At 39.8% G+C, this 18,755-nt stretch overlaps 1 protein-coding gene and 1 long non-coding RNA gene across 3 annotated transcripts in view; one reads left to right on the plus strand and one right to left on the minus strand.

Moving 5' to 3' along the window:
- Positions 1-4,822: 4,822 nt before the first annotated feature.
- Positions 4,823-8,104, minus strand: LOC112806096 (uncharacterized). The gene is made up of 4 exons (XR_003203802.2): positions 7,931-8,104; positions 6,933-6,979; positions 6,754-6,797; positions 4,823-6,424 (listed from the first exon to the last, which is right to left on the minus strand). It is a non-coding gene; the product is annotated as an uncharacterized lncRNA (long non-coding RNA).
- An 86-nt stretch (positions 8,105-8,190) lies between these two features.
- ANKRD42 (ankyrin repeat domain 42) overlaps positions 8,191-18,755 on the plus strand; it is an 89,381-nt gene continuing 78,816 nt past the window's right edge. Inside the window, exons 1-2 of one of the 2 annotated variants that reach the window (XM_073879797.1) lie at positions 8,191-9,195; positions 12,780-12,943. In XM_073879797.1, the coding sequence (XP_073735898.1) occupies positions 9,138-9,195; positions 12,780-12,943 (222 nt within the window). In that variant the 5' untranslated portion in view covers positions 8,191-9,137. Of the gene's footprint in view, positions 9,196-12,330; positions 12,444-12,779; positions 12,944-18,755 lie in introns of those variants that run through there. The other variant, XM_073879798.1, reaches the window with a different exon arrangement.

Here is an 18,755-nt window from a genome sequence, read left to right on the forward strand (position 1 = left end):
GCCATCAAACGATTAATATATTTAAGTACTAAAGGTGATTTTTTTTTTAAATGACATTTTTCAAATATGTCAAATGATTTAATGCAGATGAACATATTTCTATTTTAAGTTACAGGGGAATCTGTAAGAATGTTCATTTGAAACATGGTTAACCTTTTTCCTTTGTTGGTTTTGACTGAATTAGATGGATACCATGAGATGTTAATATTCATACATGTAATAAATAGAATGATGAAGAAACTTCCAGTTTGTATCTCTTTATTTCTTGAATGACTTTAGAATGTGACTTTTCTTACGTCTTTGTTCATTACTGTTCTTTAAAACATGAACATGGCACCTGCTATAAGCCAGGAACTCTGTGGATGAAGATTAATCTTTTCTGCCATCTATTGGAGGAGATGGGCATGTAAAACAATTTTCTTTGTTGAGCATTTACTGTGGGGTAGGCACTGGCAAATTTTTTATATATATCTTTAGTATTTACAGATAATCCTACATAGTAGATGGTATCCCCAACGTACAGATTGAATCACGCAAAAAGTTGTAGAATAAGAATGTAGACCTGGTTTTGCTTCATTTTATTCTGTACTACTACTGCAATTAAAAAGAATACCTTAAGTAGGTACATCAAACTACCTGGAATTGGGTTAAGGAAGACTTTATGGAGGTGGTGGTATTTGGGGTATTGGGTCTTGGAAGACAGGAGTCCACACTGGTGGGAAGGGTATCTATGGAGAATGGACAGCAAACATAAAAGCTTGAAAACACATGTGTTTTCAAAAATTTTTTATATGGTTAAAAATCTAACAACTTTGAATAGATTATGAAGAGTCTTCTTGGTCATACTTAGAAGTTTGTATTACATTGGTGAGCATGGGAGCCACCAGAAATTTTAAACAAATCCTATCTGCATCTTTTTTAAGAATCAAGTGAATAGAAATTTATGAGATTGTCAAATGTTATAAAGAGGTTCAGTAAGAAAAACTGATAGGTGTCCACTGGATTTGAGAGGTGAAAACACATTGTGTGATAGCTGAATTTATGAATATAAACGAACACTGTCATGGAAGAAATGCTGGGGTCTGAATCCAAAAACGTAGGCAAAATTTTCTGTTGCCTTCTTTTGGGGGATCATAACTTTTATCAAATGCTTAAAGTGTATGACAAAAGAAAGGCGACATTCTAACCTACCAGTGTACCAAGAGTATCCATATCAAGGGTCAAGTCCTTGAGAAGCAAACATTTAGACTCTTAAGTAGAAGGGTAAGCACTATTGAGAAAAAACAAAACAAAACAAAACAAAAAACAGTAATGGTAAAAAAAATTCAAAGAATGGGCAGTAAACAAAGTCAAGAAAATATGGAACGATACAGAAATATCCCCTAATGACTGACTGAAGAACAGGTGAGTATGGGTGTTAACACCAGTTGCACTGGGTTGTGTGGGTGAGAGGTGACAAAATTGTAAGAGCTACTCTTTATGAAATTTAACTGGAAATTTAATAGTCAGAATGAGACAAAAAAGAGATGTTAACATATATGTTAAAAGGAGTTAATTAGAGAGACTTGAAGACAGATGATAGACCAGTCTCAGATTTGAAAAGAGATTATCAATAGCACAAAAGGAATTAGCTCTGGAGTGGCAGAGGGACAATACCTCTGAGATGATCATAGGTATTTATAGTTGGAATTGAAAATCCAGTTCCTAGTTTTTCTTTGAGGTGGGAGGTTGAATATTGGGTAGTGATTTAGATGTGTGGCCCCCAAATTTCACTGCATTACAATCAGTGAATATTAACAGATTGTTTATCTCTGGAGGGTCTCATTAAGTAGATTCTCATTCAAATCCCTCTACCATTTAGAAAGCTCCATAGTTATACATGAAAATAATGTCAACTATATCTGAATTTAAAAAAAACCCATAGTTGATTTTAATGAACTAGATCTGATAAGTGATCTAGAAAGCAACACTGAACTGTAGCCCCAAAAGATGGAAAAGTAATAATCAACACCTACTACTGGGAACTAGAATGAGTAAGTAATCTACAGTGGAAAGTGTAGCAAGGAAAACCAAAGGAAGCCTTATGTAAGATGGAATACTGTTTTTTGAAGTAACAGTTGAAGTTTGTGAGAATAAAAGCATTTTATTTCCTAAAACCTGCAAATTTCATTGTTTATACCCTCTACAATATTCTGACTTCAACATAATTGGTTAAAACTTAGTTTTAACTTTACTGTTCTGGAAAATACTACAAAGTAATCTGTTATTTAGCTAAAAATAAAATAAGCTTTAGCAAAAAAAAAAACATAATAAAAATTCAAAGATTTTCAAGTAACAACTAACCTAAAATAGACGATTCTAGTTTTGTTTTCCCAGCAGACTTTATTTGCAACCTATTTAGCAACTATTAAATGCTACAAGAGGTTTATACGAAATATTCAGAAAAATACGGGAAGTGGAAAGTTTTAGCAGACTAAAGAGGAGGTAATCTGGAGGTAAAAATGTGAAAGGCTATCATCCAAAAGGACGTGAACTTCTGCAGAAGTAGGGTTTTCTCCTAATCCTATATGGGCTCACTTTGCTGTGCAGGTGGGAAAGAGCAAGTTAAGAGCAAAAAAGTTCACCTACAGGGTGAAAGTCTGGAGGTGGGCATCAAAGGGAGAGCAAGAATGCCTGGGAAGCAAAGGAAGGGAGTATTTAGGCAAGGAAATTGGTTACCAAAACGCATTTAATTGAATTTTTGGCCTGGGATTGGCCCTGCTCCCTCCTGTGGAACTAAATGCAAAGAGCTGGTTTATGGGAGATTAGGCAGACCCCTCTTTGAAAAAACAGAGGTGGAACCATAAGTTTCCTACTTACAAAGAGCTCCACTTCTCTGGAATGCTGAGATGCCCACTTCATTGTGTTCTGGAATGCTTCACTTGAGACATTTCCTTTAATCAGTCCCTCACTTACCTTGAAATCCTGTGCATTCTGGGTTTTTACATCTTGACTCCTAAGTGTTACCAATGACTCCTTGCCAAAACCAGTGTTATTCTTAGCTTCTTAATCTTCCCTGGCCCATGTACTCCTTAAAACTACTTTCTCTTGCTCTATATAACATGTTTTTCTGTGCTTCTGTATTTTTATTTAGGAAGAATTTTTGTAAAACTTAAAAAAATCAATACAGAAAAAGTCTCCTTTCACATCTTTCTTGTACTGAGTTAATCTTCTATAGATTCTTTGAAAAAAATTTTACAAAGAAGGGGCACCCGGGTGGCTCAGTCTTTAAGCGTCTGCCTTTAGTTCAGGTCAAGCCCTGCATCGGGTTCCCTGCTCAGCAGGGAGCCTGCTTCTCCTTCTCCCACTCCCCCTACTTGTGTTCCCTCTCTCGCTGTGTCTGTCAAAATCTTAAAAAAAAATAAAAATTTTACAAAGAAATTTTAAAATACTAAGATTGCATACATTTTGCCTTTTTTCATTTACTGTCTTTTTCTATGTTAATGCTGTAGATCTCATTTTTAAACTGTAGTATTTCATAGGAATGTAGCATAATTTAGCCATTCTTTCACTGATGGATATCCAAGTGTCTAATTATTTACAACTATAACACACTGCAATGACTGTCCTACTACAACAGAACGTTATTTTGAATATTTTACAACTGGGTATCTCCTGACTCAGGGTAATGTATGTTTAGTTTTGACGGATACTGCCAAATTGTCCTTCATGGGTCACACCAATTTAAAATCTCACCAGCAGAGGCTTCAGACCTCTTCCAACACTCATTATCCATCTTCTAGTTTTTATCATAGTGACGTGCTGAGAGCATTTTCTCAATGAGTTTTGAGTAAACTTGGTAATTTTTTTTTCAAATTTAAGTATAGTTGACGTACAGCATTCGTTAGTCTCAGGTGTACTTGCTTTTGGTATTTTTAATCACACGTTTTGCTCATTAGTGTATCTAGAGTTACTCTTTCTCAGACTTGATAAATACTGTCTACCTCCGGTCTCAACTTCATGGTAATGTATCTTGTAGCCTTTTAAATGTTTATAAATTTTTTCTGTTATCTTTGGAGTTTGTATTGCTTAGGAAGCCCTGCCTTAGATATGTAAAACAAATTTCTGTATTCTAGAACTTTAATATCTTCAATTCTGAAATTTTTGCATATGAAAGAGAGCTTATTTCTCTATTTGAAATGCCACCTCTATAACAAATGTATACATGGGGTTATTTCTGAATTTGTTTGTTCCACTATTTGATCCTATTCCAGTACCTCCCTGTTACAAATAACCTAGCTTTGTAGTTCTGATGGGTATTTGGGTGAGGTCTCATTCTTTTTTATTTTTTTTAAAGATTTATTTATTCATTTGAGAGAGAGCAAGAGCATGAGCAGGGGGAAGGGGCAGAGGGAGAAGCAGGCTCCCCGCTCAGCAGGGAGCCCAATGCGGGACTCAATCCCAGGACCCTCGGATCATGACCTGAGCCGAAGGCAGACACCTAACCGACTGAGTCATCCAGGCACCCCTCATTCTTCTTTTTAAAAACACATTTTGGTTAATCTTGCACCTACATTCTTCCAAATAAAAAATCACCTTGTTGATTTCCACTAAAAATTGTTAGAATTACTTGAAATGCAACAAATTTATAATGGGAGGAGAATCTTATCTTTACGGGGCGCCTGGATGGCTCAGATGGTTGGGCGTCTACCTTCGGCTCAGGTCATGATCCCAGGGTCCTGGGATCGAGTCCCGCGTCGGGCTCCCTGCTCCTTGGGAGCCTTCTTCTCCCTCTGCCTCTCTCTCTCTCTTTCATGAATAAATAAATAAAATCTTAAAAAAAAAAAAAATCTTATCTTTACAACACTGAGCCTACTTATCTAGGGACACAGCAGGTCTTTCCATTTATTCTGATTTTCTGTAACATCCATAAATGAAATTGTTTTTTTAATGTAGGTTTTGCTTATTTCTTGATAGATTTCTAGAATGTCTCACCACTGTTGCTAATGTGAGTTCTTTACATTTAAAAGTTGATTATACCTAGTTTATAAAAAATCTTCTGTATGTTGCTGAGAGCTTACCATCTTCCTTATAGATTTTCCAGGTAAACAATATCACTTATCTTAATTCCTTCCTTTTCAATTTCATACCTTACTTCTCTCTCGCTTATTACTATTATACTGGATCCAAAATTCTCAGAAAAATGTTGAATTGTATGAATGACAGGAGATATAACCTGGCTCATGACATTAAGTGTGCTGTTTATTTCTGGTTGATACCCTTCATCCAGTTAAGCAAGCTTCCTTTTGTTACTTGCTTAATATAAATTGTATTTTTTTAAAAAATCAGTAATAGATGCTAATTTTTCAAGTGTTTTCATTACCAATTATGGCCATATAGTTTTTCTCCTTTATCTACTAATATAGAAAATTTTCATTACTTGTCTAATGTTGACCATCCTTTTACTGGTAGGATTAACCCAACTTGGTTATGACATCATTCTCTAAATGCACTGTTGGCTTGTTTCCTTAGGTTTTTTGCATGAGTATTCATAAGTGAGACTGAGCTAGGTTTTATTTGATTGTTTTTTCCGATTCTGCTATGGTTATGCTTTCATAGTTGGGACATACTCCATTCTTCTCTATGCTTTGTTCCTGGTGACTTCTGTCAGGGATATATATATATAGGGCATTCTTTCATGATTATCAGTTTATTAAGGTTTTCTAACTCTTGAGCCAATTTTTTGAAGTCTGTATTTTCCTAGAAAATTGTTCAAGTCAGTTTTCAAGATTATTAGTATAAGGCTTTTCTAAGTTCACTTCTAATTATGGAAGTCCCTCGTATCTGTAATGTTCCCTTTATTTCCAAATACTGCTTTCTTTTCTTTTTAGATTTGCTAAGTATCTATTTTTTTTTTTTTTTTAAGATTTTATTTATTTGACAGAGAGAGACAGCGAGAGCAGGAACACAAGCAGGGGGAGTGGGAGAGGGAGAAGCATGCTTCCAGCGGAGCAGGGAGCCTGATGCGGGACTCGATCCCAGGACCCTAGGATCATGACCTCAGCCGAAGGCAGACACTTAATGCCTGAGCCACCCAGGCGCCCTATTTATTGTCCTTTTCAAACAGAAGCTACTATTAATTTTATTTTCTATTTCATTAGTATCTGTTTTTATTAATTCCTTTAAGTTTATTTTGGGAGATTTTATTTTTTCTGCTTCTCTGCTATTTCTGTTTTCTTTTCTGATCCTTCCTGACATTTGTGCATCCTTTAAGGATGTGCTGACCCTCAGTGAATTTATCCATACAACATTGCAATAAACGAAGCCTTTACCATTATTACGTAAGTGGCTACAAACTCTGTATTAATTTGGAGTCAGTCAGAGTGGGTTCAATCCCCCACCTCCTACTTATGTGATCTTGGCCACATGTGAGCAGTTTCTTCATCTGTAAAAACAGAAATAATAATACAGATTAAGTTTGAAACTATTTGCAAATCATTTAGCATAGAAACTGGCCCCTATTAATAACTCAATAGACGTCTGGTAAGACAAAACACCTTAGTTGCCCTATTTCTAAAGATAAGGGGACTGGGATGACTAATCCCAAATTCCCTCCCAACTGTAAAAAAGATGATTTTCATTCTATCAGTTCATCCACCAAACAACTGATCGTCAAGCCATCTGCTAACCCACACCACAGCTACTAAGCCCTCCCCTTGAACTAAGTATTCCGAATGTCAGGAAAACCAAGATGAATGATGATATAGTCCCTACCTTCCAGAAGCTCAGAGTCCTTGGGGAGTCGGGGTGAGGATCAACTGTTAAATAGGTAATTTTAATATAATGCGTTAAGTGGTCTAATAAAGGCTGTGAAAATTCAGAGGCTTTGAGAAGTATGTCCGGCAAAATCAAAGACCTAGGTTGGACACCTAATTCAGGTACTTAATACTTACTAGCTGCGAATCTTCAGGCAATTAACTTTGGTGCTTTTTGTCTTTACCTGTAAAAAGGAAGAGTAATACTGTTCTGGAAGGTTATGTTAAGGATTAAATAACAAAACTAATATAAAGTACTTAGTACAGTGTCAGACTCACATGAACTCAGCAAATGACAATTACTAATATTACCAATATTACAAGAGGCTATGGAAGTTAAAGTCAATTTACTGTATTTCAAGAGAGGTAAGATAGGGTGAGGGGAATTTCCCAAGTGTGTTTAAGAACAAAACCTGTGGCAAAGAAATAAGGATGGGGAAAAAAAAGGGTGAAAGGGGAATTAAGGTGGGTGATACCCTTGGCGGGTAGAGAATTCTAATTTCTCTATTCTCCGCTGCTAAACCCATGTATTTTCTTTTTCTTTTTTAAGTAGGCTTCAAGCCCAACGTGGGGCTGTAACTCACCACCCTGAGATCCAGTCGCAAGCTCTACCAACTGAGCCAGCCAGATGTCCCCTCCCACTCCCCTGTATTTTCAATAAAGAGTGAATGGAAGAATACACATTAAGCAATAAAGTTAGAGAAAAAGATGTGGGCCAAACTGTTGAAAGTGAACATTTTACATTAAAAGGAACCTTGGAGTTGGGAGTCAGGAATCCTGGGGCAGTCTTTTTGACTACTGACCTGTGTTTATACTGGCTCCACAACTTACCTGTTTGTCCTTAGCGAATTACTGATACCTTAAATTGCCTCACCTACAAATCAGGGACAACACCTACCTTACAAATTTATTCTGAGAATTAAGCGCCAAGCAATTACCCAAGAGCCTGGCACTAATAAGCATTCAATAATGAAAGCGGCTGCAGCTAACTTTTCCTCTGGGTCTTTCTCCATACCTGTGAAATGGTAGGTTAGCACATATTTCTTCCAATGTTCCAACAAGCGCTTAAAAATTATACTAGGTTTGCCAAGAACGAAGAAAGGCCCCACCCGGCCCGCGCCACACAGGTCACCTACGCAACTGAAGTCCTGGAGTCTCCACCTGCGTCGCTGAGGCATGGAAAGCGCGATGGATGGTAGGTCATTAGAGAGACAGGGCCTAGATAGGCTGGATGTGAGACCGTGCCGAATTTCACGAACACGGGTTCTTACCATCCTCCGATTTCTCTAGAGGCGAAGCCTTGAAAAAGGTTGAGGGGAAGTCGGAAGTGACGCAAGGCCGTGAGGAAGTGGAAATGACCGCAGCACGCCGGAAGTTTACCCGTTTCCAAGGCAACGGCTCCACGACCCCTCTAACAAGTTGGCTGGAGTCAGGACGCTGGAAAGCAACTCCGAGGAGAGGGTACCAGCCCACGGCGGCCGCCGCCAGAATGACTCGCGGGGAGTAGCAACCGAAGACGGCGGCCGCCTCAGTAGCCATCGCGTGTGGAGGATAAACGGCCGACACGGCCAACGCGGCGGCCAGTTAAGGGAAAGAGTTAGCGAAGACCAGGACTTTAGTCCCAGTGAAGACTGGGAAAGAATCCGTGAAGACGGCGGCCACCTCTGTCGGGGCTCTACAAGAAGACTAAGTGAAAACATCGGTTTCTCCCCCAGTGATTCGAGAAGAGTCAATGAAAACCTGGGCAGTGTCTCTCGGGAGAGAGTTACGGGAGATGGAGGCCGCCGTCACAGCAGCTCCTGGGAGAGAGTAAGGGGAGCCCAAGGCTTCAGCAGCAGCGACGTGAATTTAAGTGAGGTCGGCAGCCACCGAACTAGTGACTGTGAGGGACTGGTCGGAGAAGACCGCGGCCTCTGCTTTAGTGATTCTTGGGAGGGTGTCAGAGAAGTCCCGGGCCCCCAACCCGGCGACTCCGGCGAGAGAGGCAGTGACTACTGCAGACGCCGCCTCAGTGGCTCTTGGGAGGAAGGGAGTGTCTATGGCGGCCACAGCCTCAGTAATTCCTGGGAGGGAATAAGTGAAGACCGCGGCTACGCGGCCAGCGACTCCTCCGCGGTGAGCGTAGACACCAGCTGCTGCCTCCGTGGCTTCTGGGAGAGAGAAAGTATAGACGAGGGTTTCCGCTGCCGGAGCTTTTGGGAGAAAACCAGGGAGGACCGGGTCCCCGGTCTTAGCGACGACGAAGGCAGCCACTACAGTGGCTCGTGGGTGACAGCAAGTGAAGATCGCCGCAGCAGCGGAGGCCTGGACTCGAGTCCTCCCCGGAGTCCGAGGGATCGCACCATGCCAGGGGTGTCCGATTCAGGCCCCTCCACCTCCTCTAGGGAGACTGCAACCCCGTGTGAGTCAGACTACTTCACTTACCTTTGTCTCGGCCACTGTGCTTTTCTCATTTCACCCACAACAGCGTTGGCCCTTTCTGGCAGTTTCCTTTCTCAGCCGTGACTCCTAATTTCCCTTAACTGACCTATTTTAAGTGGGTCCCAAAGCTGTTCATCTGTTTCTCATCCTCCTTCACTTCAGCTTTCCTCTCTTTCTTCCACCTGCATTATTCCTGAAACTTCTTGCCCAGATTGACATAAACGCTTGTTAAATGTTAGGGACTCTTGGCTTCTCTGCAGCATTTGACCCTGTGGAGATGACTTTAGACTTACCTAGTTTTCTTCCTTCCACACTGTTGACTCTCCCTTTCCCTTAGATAACTTTTCTTCCATCCTTTCCTTAAATGCTGTCCCCGCCCCCCCTCCGGATAATGCCATCACTAGTGCTTTTTTTCTGGTCGTGTACTATGACTTAAACCCTAGTGAATTCTGCGTTACTCAATCATCCAGTAAATATTAATTGAGTGCCTAATATTTGTTGTATCTTAAGGTTATATCACTGAAGAAGACAGGCACATTCCTTACCTTCTAGGAAGAAAGATAAATACTGAGCAAATAATAACTAGTGTGATGAATATTATAAAGAGTAGCATGCCATTGGCTTCACTATGGGGTGAGGATGGGTATCAGAAAAAAACTAATACTGAGAGACACCTAACACTGAGATCTGCTGCAGACTCATATATACAGCTCCCTTCTGGAACTCTTCCTTTGGCACCTCAAGATCAACATGTGCAAAATAGGATTTTGAATCCATATGCCCTCTCTGTCCTTTGGTGTCTGCTACAGGTAACTAATCCAGACACCTTGGAGTCATCCTGTTTCTCCTTATTTCATCCACTGTATGCATCGAAGTTCAAATCATTCTATTTCCATATTTGTTGAATCTGTCTCCTTTTCTGTTCCTACTGCCACTCTTTTAGTTGAGGGTTTCAACCTCTCTGGTGTAGACTATTGTAGCTTTCTTCTAACATGGTCTTCCTGAGTCTCCAGTCTTGCCTTTTTGCTGCCCTTCAGCAATAGGATGGGGTTTTGCGTGTGTGTGTGTGTGTGTGTGTGTGTGTGTGTGTGTGTGTGTGTGTATGTGTGGTTTCTTGACCACATCCTACTGTTCATGCTGTTTAGGTTGCCTTTCCCTGTCCCCATTTTACCTGGCAAACTCCTGCTAATCCTTGAAGATTCATTTTAGATCTTACCTTCCCCAGAAATCCGTTCTGTTCCCCTTTCTTCCTACCGTGGCCGCGTTAGATGTCTTCTGTGCTTCCGTAAGTTTTTATGACTATTTCTGTTATTGCTCCTACCATATTATTTTATAATTTGTATTTGTATCTTTCTGTGAATTCTTTGAGGATAGAGACCATGTTGTCTTCATCTTTTTATCTTTGTGGTAGACACCAAATTAATGTTGAGTGGATGGATGTGTGGATGAATGAATGAATTGGGATGGGATGGGGTGAAAAAAAAAGGCATACAATTAGATGGAGCCAAATTATGGGCTTGCATATATTGTCATTCTGAGAGTTTGGACTTTGTTCTCTAGACCAGCAGTGGATAACCAGAAGCAGTTAGTGGAGTAGAGGCATGAAGTGATCAGGATAGTGTCTCTGTATAAAGTGGATTAGAGTGGGTAGAACATCATTTGTAGATCTTGTAGTATTAGTTTAAAGGAGAAGAGTGAAGGTCTGACCTAAGGGATTAACATCATTAAACATTTATTAAATGGCTTGGTTATTTTTGGTCCCTTCCTTGCACCCTTCCCCATATGGATATATCTTAATTGTTCTTCAAGGTCTTGCTTAAATGTTTACTTCTCCAAAGTCTTAATTTTACCTGTACTTTCTTAGTGCATCAGTCAGTTTTTTTTATTTTATCGAATTTATCCAAGTAGATTTTAAAGTGTTGGTGGAAAGAAAATGTATTAAATCCATGTCCATTTTCCATCATATTGAAGTGGGAGAGCTAGGTTCTTGTCTCATGGAATCGAAGAATGAATCTCATAGTCAAAGGAGAATGAGTAAAGCAGTAGAGTTTTGTTAAGAAAGGATACAGAAAAAGCTCTCGAGAGTGAGAGGGTTGCCACTGAGGGTTTTTAGTGGCTATCTTTTATTGAGAACTGACTGGGAAACTTGTGGCCTTGAGATTCTTGTGCCATCTTGGTTTGAGCAAGGACTATTGATAACACCCTTAATGGCTTAATTTTTTGAGATTTGGTCATTTTCTGTGATACACTGTAGCTGGCAAAGAAGAATACTCCCAAGCATCTGAAGCCAGGTGGTCTATTTTCTTATATCCTGTTCACTCTGTCTTAGTGCTTCTGCCTGCCAGGAATAGTCTCAGAACCTAGCCAGGAGCCCCCAGTCTTTCCCTGCCTATACCTTAACCCTTTCCTTATTCAATAATATCAAAGTGCTTGGCACATGGTAGATGCTCAGAAAGGATTTTTGAATAAAATGTGCAGCATTTTGTTAAGGGGTGGTGTAAGATATGATTCCAGCCCTCAAGAAATTAACACTTGAGTTGTGGAGAAAGGACATATACATAAATAAGTAGTAGTACAGATTGCATAGATTATCTACCAGAAATGTTGGTGAGTTCTTTCGAAAACAATTTGAGGTCAGGAATTGTGCCTTTTTGTTTAGGAAATGCTTTGATTAAACTCTCTTCTTTCTCCTCCAACAACTGTTTGTTCATGCTTAGATACCTTTGTTGCTTCTGGCTTAGGTACACATTAAAATATTGCACAGTCACAATGTAGTCTCGATGTTTGGAACATTAAATTATAAAATATAAGACCACTGGAGTGTATGAAGTAAGCATGTGACCTGCCATTCCTTTCTTAGTATAGTACATATGAGAAGGATAAGAAAAATAGATTGATAGAATTTATCAGCCTATATGAGATAAGGCTCTGGTAAAATCACTGGAGAGTAGGTCTCTCTCATGGAGAATGCGCTGGGTATATTTCAAAATGGTTGCTTTCCCCCTTTCCCTGACAAAGACATGAAGTGATTCTTTTTGACTTTTCACAGTGATAACCTGGTGGGATTTACCCTGGTGGGGTAAAATCTATGAAAATGTGGGGGCCTTCTAAGACTGTGGCCCCAAAGAGTTCTCACTCGTAGGCTAATACTTGCCCAGCATCTAGCAATTTGTCAAAATTACCATTTCAGTGCTTTGAAGTTTATGGCTCCGGTGGTTTTGGCTCCAGGTAAGCTGAACTTGTTTGTGTTTTTCTGTATTTGTGTGTCTCTCCAGACTCAGGGAACCGATTGGCCCTGAGACCTCGGTCCTCTGATGAGTCCAGGAAAAGTTGTTGATTTTCTGTTTGTTCAGCTTTTCCTCTACCTATGGGAGTGATAACTTCCGTGCTCTTTATGTGTTAGAGCTGAAATGGAAGTCTGATTGAGATGTTAATCACAAACATCTTTGTAGTAAATTGTTTGGAAAACCAAAGTGATTTTGTGCTTTCTGTTGAATCATTGCTTTAGTCTTTTTTTTTTTTTTAAGTTTTGTAATATATGTTAAGCAATTTGATTTTCAATAGGTGCCCGGAAGAAGGTTCATTTTGGTAACATACATGATGCAGTACGGGCTGGAGATGTAAAGCAGCTTTCAGATATAATAGAACGAGGAGTCTGCATTAATGAAGTTGACATTCTCCATAAGTTTACCCCTTTACATTGGGCAGCACATTCTGGAAGTTTGGAGGTAAGAAGCTTTATAATTATTAAACTGAAGTAAGTTTACAACTGTTAGCAGTTTTGAAAATTTAGCAAATAGGACTGAGACTTTATGCTAGGCGCTGGAAATACTTTTCATTTCATTGTAATATTTGTTGTTCTGGTTACTATGCCTTTGTAACATATTATCCCAAAAGGTAGTGGCATAAAGTGACCATTTGTGCTCAGGAGTAAATTAGGAATTTGGATCTCAGAGACAGCTTGTCCCTATTTCGTGATGTGTGGGGCTTCAGCTGGAAGATTTAAATGCTGGTTCTGGAATCTTCTGAAGGCTTGTTCATGCAGATGTCTGGTGGAAGATGCTGGCTATATGTTGGCCACCTTAATTCCTCTCCATGTGGGTTTTTATGTGAGGTCTCTCCACCTGGGCTCGTTTGTGATTCCTCACAATGTGGTGACTGAGTTCCAAAGGCAAGCAGGGAGGGTAATTTATAGAGGGTAACATATGACTATCTAGCTCTGTCAATCCTAACCTTTTTCCTAGAGTTGCATGTGAAGTCCCTCAGCACCCCTCTCAGGTGCCATTCCTCTCCTTCTAACTCCAGAGATAAAACTACGACCCTGAATATGGTGTTTAATATTCCCATCTATACTTTATGTTGTTATTGCTTATGATTATAGCATTGTTTTTAATGACATTTTATATAAATGACATCATCATGTGTATCATCTTGTAGTTTGCTTTTTGTGTTCAACAATGTGTTTTTGAGCCTTAACTATGTGGTTACATCTATGTACTCCATTTCTTTCAGACATGTTCCAATAACATCTTCTTAGACTAATATCAGAATTTCTCTACTTTTTGATTGATGGCTATTTAGTGGGTTTCAATTTTTAGCTAGTACAGGCAGTGCTTAGTGAATTTTTTTTTAAAAGATTTTATTTATTTTTTGACAGAGAAGGACAGTGAGAGAGAGCACACAAGCAGGGGGAGTGGGAGACGGAGAAGCAGACTTCCTGCTGAGCAGGGAGCCTGATGTGGGGTTCAATCCTAGGCACCTGGGATCACGACCTGAGCAGATGCTTAACGACTGAGCCACCCAGGCACCCCCTTAGTGAATATTTTTATGCAAAACTTATTCTTGGGTTGTGTGCAAAGCCCCCTGAACTTTTTCCTCATGATTCGAGATTGTGTGGAGCTTATTTTCATGATATTTCTCCAGCCTATAGGCTGCAGTGGGTCTGTTCACTACAAAGTCTTTTGTTGCCCCTGCCACACAGAGACTGCTTTCTATGAATATGGTTTCTCTGTGTGATTTCTTGTTTGTTTGGCCTTCCCTGCTTCTTGGAACCAAATCTAGTCCAGAGAATTATATTAAATAGCTTGAACTTTATCCTATAGGGGATAGAGTCACTACATAGACTTAAGAAAGGTTTCAAGTAACATCACATATTAGTTTGAGAGCGATAATTTTCTACACTTTCTAGAGTATGAAGAGTAACTTCATACTCTCCAGTTTGTGTGCCCTGCTTGAACTGTTGTAAACAAGGATTTTTGTTTTGGCCTTTTAGTGGCTTCCTTTCACCTAGGAGAAATATGCCTTGCCAGTTCTTTCTGAGTTTATAACCCTGGGTGGGTATTTTTTTCTGTTTCTTTCTGCATCCCTTTTGGATCAACACTTTGGCAGATTTCCCATATGTTCTCTGGCTTCAGATATCTCCTAGTTTCATCAAAGATGGGGTTTTCTTCCTGTTTATCTTGCTCTTTTTTTTTTTTTTTGATGATTTCGAAGAAAGGAAGAAGTAGTGATCTTATTCTGCCATATTCAAATAGGATGGGGTGGCCTCTCTTTCCTGGTATCCTTTCAGCCTTTCTGATTACTCTCAGTCTTCTTTGGTTAACCTCCTCTGCCTTCTGTACAAATATAGATATTTTTTTTTCTTCTGCTAATGACCTTTTCTCTCCTACTTTATATCCTCTCTAGGTAGTCTTTTAGAGTTCCTTGGCTTTATCACTACTGCATAATAATTCATTGATTTGCTTCTCTCTTGAACTCTGGCTTATGTATCAGGTGCTTGATCAACAGCTCAGGCATATCTGATAGGATCTCAAATTGGTTTAAAACTAAACCAAGTGTCCTTTTCCCTCCCTTTCTTAGTTTTCCAGGCTAATGACTTTGCATCATTTTTTAAAATTTTATTATATGTTAGTCACCATACATTACATCATTAGTTTTTGATGTGGTGATCCACGATCCATTGTTTTCGTATAACACCCAGTGCTCCATGCAGTACGTGCCCTCCTTAATACCCATCACCAGGCTAACCCATCCCCCCTCCCCCCTCCCCTCTAGAATCCTCAGTTTGTTTCTCAGAGTCCACAGTCTCTCATGGTTCATCTCTCCCTCCGATCCCCTCCCTTCATTTTTCCCTTCCTTCTCCTAATGTCCTCCATGCTATTCCTTATGTTCCACAAATAAGTGAAACCATATGATAATTGACTTTCTCTGCTTGACTTATTTCACTTAGCATAATCTCCTCCAGTTCCATCCATGTGGATGTAAAAGTTGGGTATTCATCCTTTGTGACGGCTGAGTCATATTCCATTGTATATATGGACCACATCTTCTTTATCCATTCATCTGTTGAAGGGCATCTCGGCTCTTTCCACAGTTTGGCTATTGCGGACATTGCTGCTATGAACATTGGGGTGCATATGGCCCTTCTTTTCATTACATCTGTGTCTTTGGGGTAAATACCTAGGAGTGCAATTGCTGGGTCATAGGGTAGCTCTGTTTTTAAATTTGCATCATTATTGCATTGTCTCCGTTTTTTCCAGAGGTAAAACACAGTATCAACATGTGTCTGAAGGTGCACTTCATAATGCACATTGATGCAGTGAGAACTGATTACTAGATCCTTGATTTTGTTCCATCTTTGTCTCCTGAGTTTGTCCTCTCCATCCTCCTAGCCACTGCCTTAGATCTAACTGATTTTCTTCTTTTCTGTCTCATCCACCTTTAGTTCATATTCAGTATAAAGTTATCCCTCTAAAACTAATATCTGATGTTACTTGAAACCTTTCTTAAGTCCATGTAGTGACTCTATCCCCTATAAGTCATAATAAAGTTTAAGATATTTGCTAGAAGGGACTTCTCTCTCCAACCTCATCTCCCATCATACTTGTTTTAATCTGTGGTACTGGTTAACTACTGTCAGAGAGTGAGTATAAGTAGGGGGAGCAGCAGAGGGAGAGGGAGAAGCGGGCTACCTGCGGAGCAGGGAGCCCAGTGCGGGGGTCTATCCCAAGACTCTGGGATCATGACCTGAGCCGAAGGCAGACCCTTAAGTGACTGAGCCATCCAGGCATCCCTATATATTAATTTTTATTGGAGATTTTATTTTTATTTTTTTTTCTTAGGCAAAGAACTTTATTAACCTTGTTTCAAACTTTATTCCCAGGCTTCTTCCGCTTAATTAGCTGCAAAGAATAAATTGTGTATAAGCAAAAACTGAAAAGAGCTGCAGTGTCCAAGGGGCTTGGGCTTAAAAATATTAGAGATCCAGATTTTATCAGATCCATGAACAAAATTTTAAAAAGCAGTCATAATATAAAATAGCAGCTCCCAGTAACTTCTTCAAGTTTTATCTTCTTCAGAAGTTGACTCAATTCAGTTTGCTTCATTCTTGTAAGCTTCATCAAAATTCTCCACAAGATCAGGAACTTCATCGTCATCATCCTCTCCGGTAGCAAGTGGTGCTTTTCCAGCTACAGATTGTTTGGGCAGAGCTTTAGCCAGTCTTCTTCAACTAGTCAGACTGTCTGCAGCAAGTTGGTTTAAGATATGGGGTAGCATTTCTGTCAGCTGCTTTGTCTCAGCATGGCCTGTGATGGTGAAAGTGTTCGTGGCCAGCAACGCCTGAACTTTGGGGTTGTTAAAGTGGATCACTGGTCCTTGGTTTGTGAACATATTCACTTCTTCAATACCAGAGATATTGTTTACCCCGAACTTCTTTAAGGAGAACTGAAGTTTTTTATCATTTGCTGTAGCCATTCTATGAACCACCTTCTTCTTCCGGCGAGCAGTTCCTTTCCCACCAGTGCGCACTTGTGCTTGCAGTTTGGCAAGTTTCTCCTGGTTCATGATAGTTTCTTTCATCTTGTTGGAGCGGAAATGGGACCGCACGGGGGGAATAGGGTTGGCGTTCAGGGGGTCTCGGGCGGACCAGCTGAGATTAGGTCAATTTTTTTTTTAAGATTTTATTTATTAGAGAGAGAGAGTAACAGAGCACAAGCGAGGGGAGGGGCAGAAGAAGAGGAAGAAGCAGACTCCCCACTGAGCACGGAGCCCGATACTGGGCTTGATCCCAGGACCCTGAGATCATGTTGTGGGCGGAAGGCAGATCCTTAACTGACTGAGCCACCCAGGAACCCCTAAAGATTTTTATTTTATTTTTTAAGTAATCTCTACACCCAACATTGGGCGTGTGAGTCACAACCCATAGTCACATGCTCCACTAACTGAGCCAGCCAGGCGCCTATATTTTTTTTTTATAAGTGTACTCTTTAAGTCCCATCACCTATTTCAGCCACTCCCCATCTACCTTTTCTCTGATAACCATCAGTTTGTTCTCTATAGTTAAGAGTCTGTTTCTTGGTTTGTCTCTCTCTTTTTTTTCCTTGCTCATTTGTTTTGTTTCTTAAATTCTACATATAAAGGAGATCATATGGTATTTATCTTTCTCTGACTTATTTTTCTTTGTCTATATTTTCTATTTGATGAGTCATTGTCATCATACTTTCCTTTAATTCTTTAAATATAAATTCTTTTATAAATTCTTTTAGTTCTCTGAAGCTATTTATAATAGCAGCTTTGAAGTCATGCTAAGTCTAACAGCTGGGCCCTCTCAGGGATAGTTTCTATTATTTTTTTTCCCCCTGTGTATGGGTCACACACTCTTTGTATAATTATAACCTCATAATTTTTTAGTTTGCCTAGACATTTTGAAAACTGCCCATTTTAGATTATATATTGTAGCAGCTTTGAAGTCTGATCCTATTCACCCCATCCCTCCCAGATGTGCTTGTTGCTATGTATTTGCTTGATTGACTTGCTTAGACTAATTATGTGGAGTCTGTTTCCCCACAGTATGTAGTCACTACTCAGTTTTTTTCGTTTGTTTGTTTGTTTTGATTTTTAAAAAATTCTTGTTAGTATTTTTAAATCTGGTTTCCTAGGGCTTACTCTTGGGTCAGTGATTGATCAGAGGTTGTGTTTATATACCTTGAGCTAGTAAGGATTCCATCTTTTGCTGAGTCTGTGTGTGACTTGGGGAATGTTTTTCAAGTCCAAGCAGTTTACAAGTCAACTTGACTTTCCTTTTTTTTTTTTCTTTTTTTTCCAAATGTGTTTGCAAGGCCTTATGTTTAGCCAGGGATGTCTAGTCAACTTGGACCCTCTTTAGTCTTTCCTGAATATAAGCAGCTTTGTACATATACATGGCCTTGTAGATTACAAGGGATAAGTGGAATCTTAGCAAGGTCCACTCACTGTCTCATTTCTTGGATTTTTCCATTAATTTTCTGTGTGGTCTTTAGTTTGCTTGTTTGCCTTCACCAGTGTTGTGACTTCAGGTGAGCTCTGATGTTGGCTTTCCCAGGTTTTTGGCCCCTGAGTTGGAATTGTTTTTGACTTTGTGCCTGGGCATGGAATTTTCATTCCTTCCAGCAGGGCAATGGAGCTGTCCATCTGGGTAGAACTTCCACACCATGTAGCTCAGGGTAGGGATAGTTGTAGTCTCAGGCTTTCTGCTGCAGACTCCACCTGTTCTTACTGAGA

This window comes from Callorhinus ursinus, unplaced genomic scaffold (assembly GCF_003265705.2).
Source record: "Callorhinus ursinus isolate GAN/ISIS: 27379988/994484 unplaced genomic scaffold, GSC_fseal_2.0 scaffold35, whole genome shotgun sequence".
Lineage (NCBI taxonomy): Eukaryota > Metazoa > Chordata > Mammalia > Carnivora > Otariidae > Callorhinus > Callorhinus ursinus.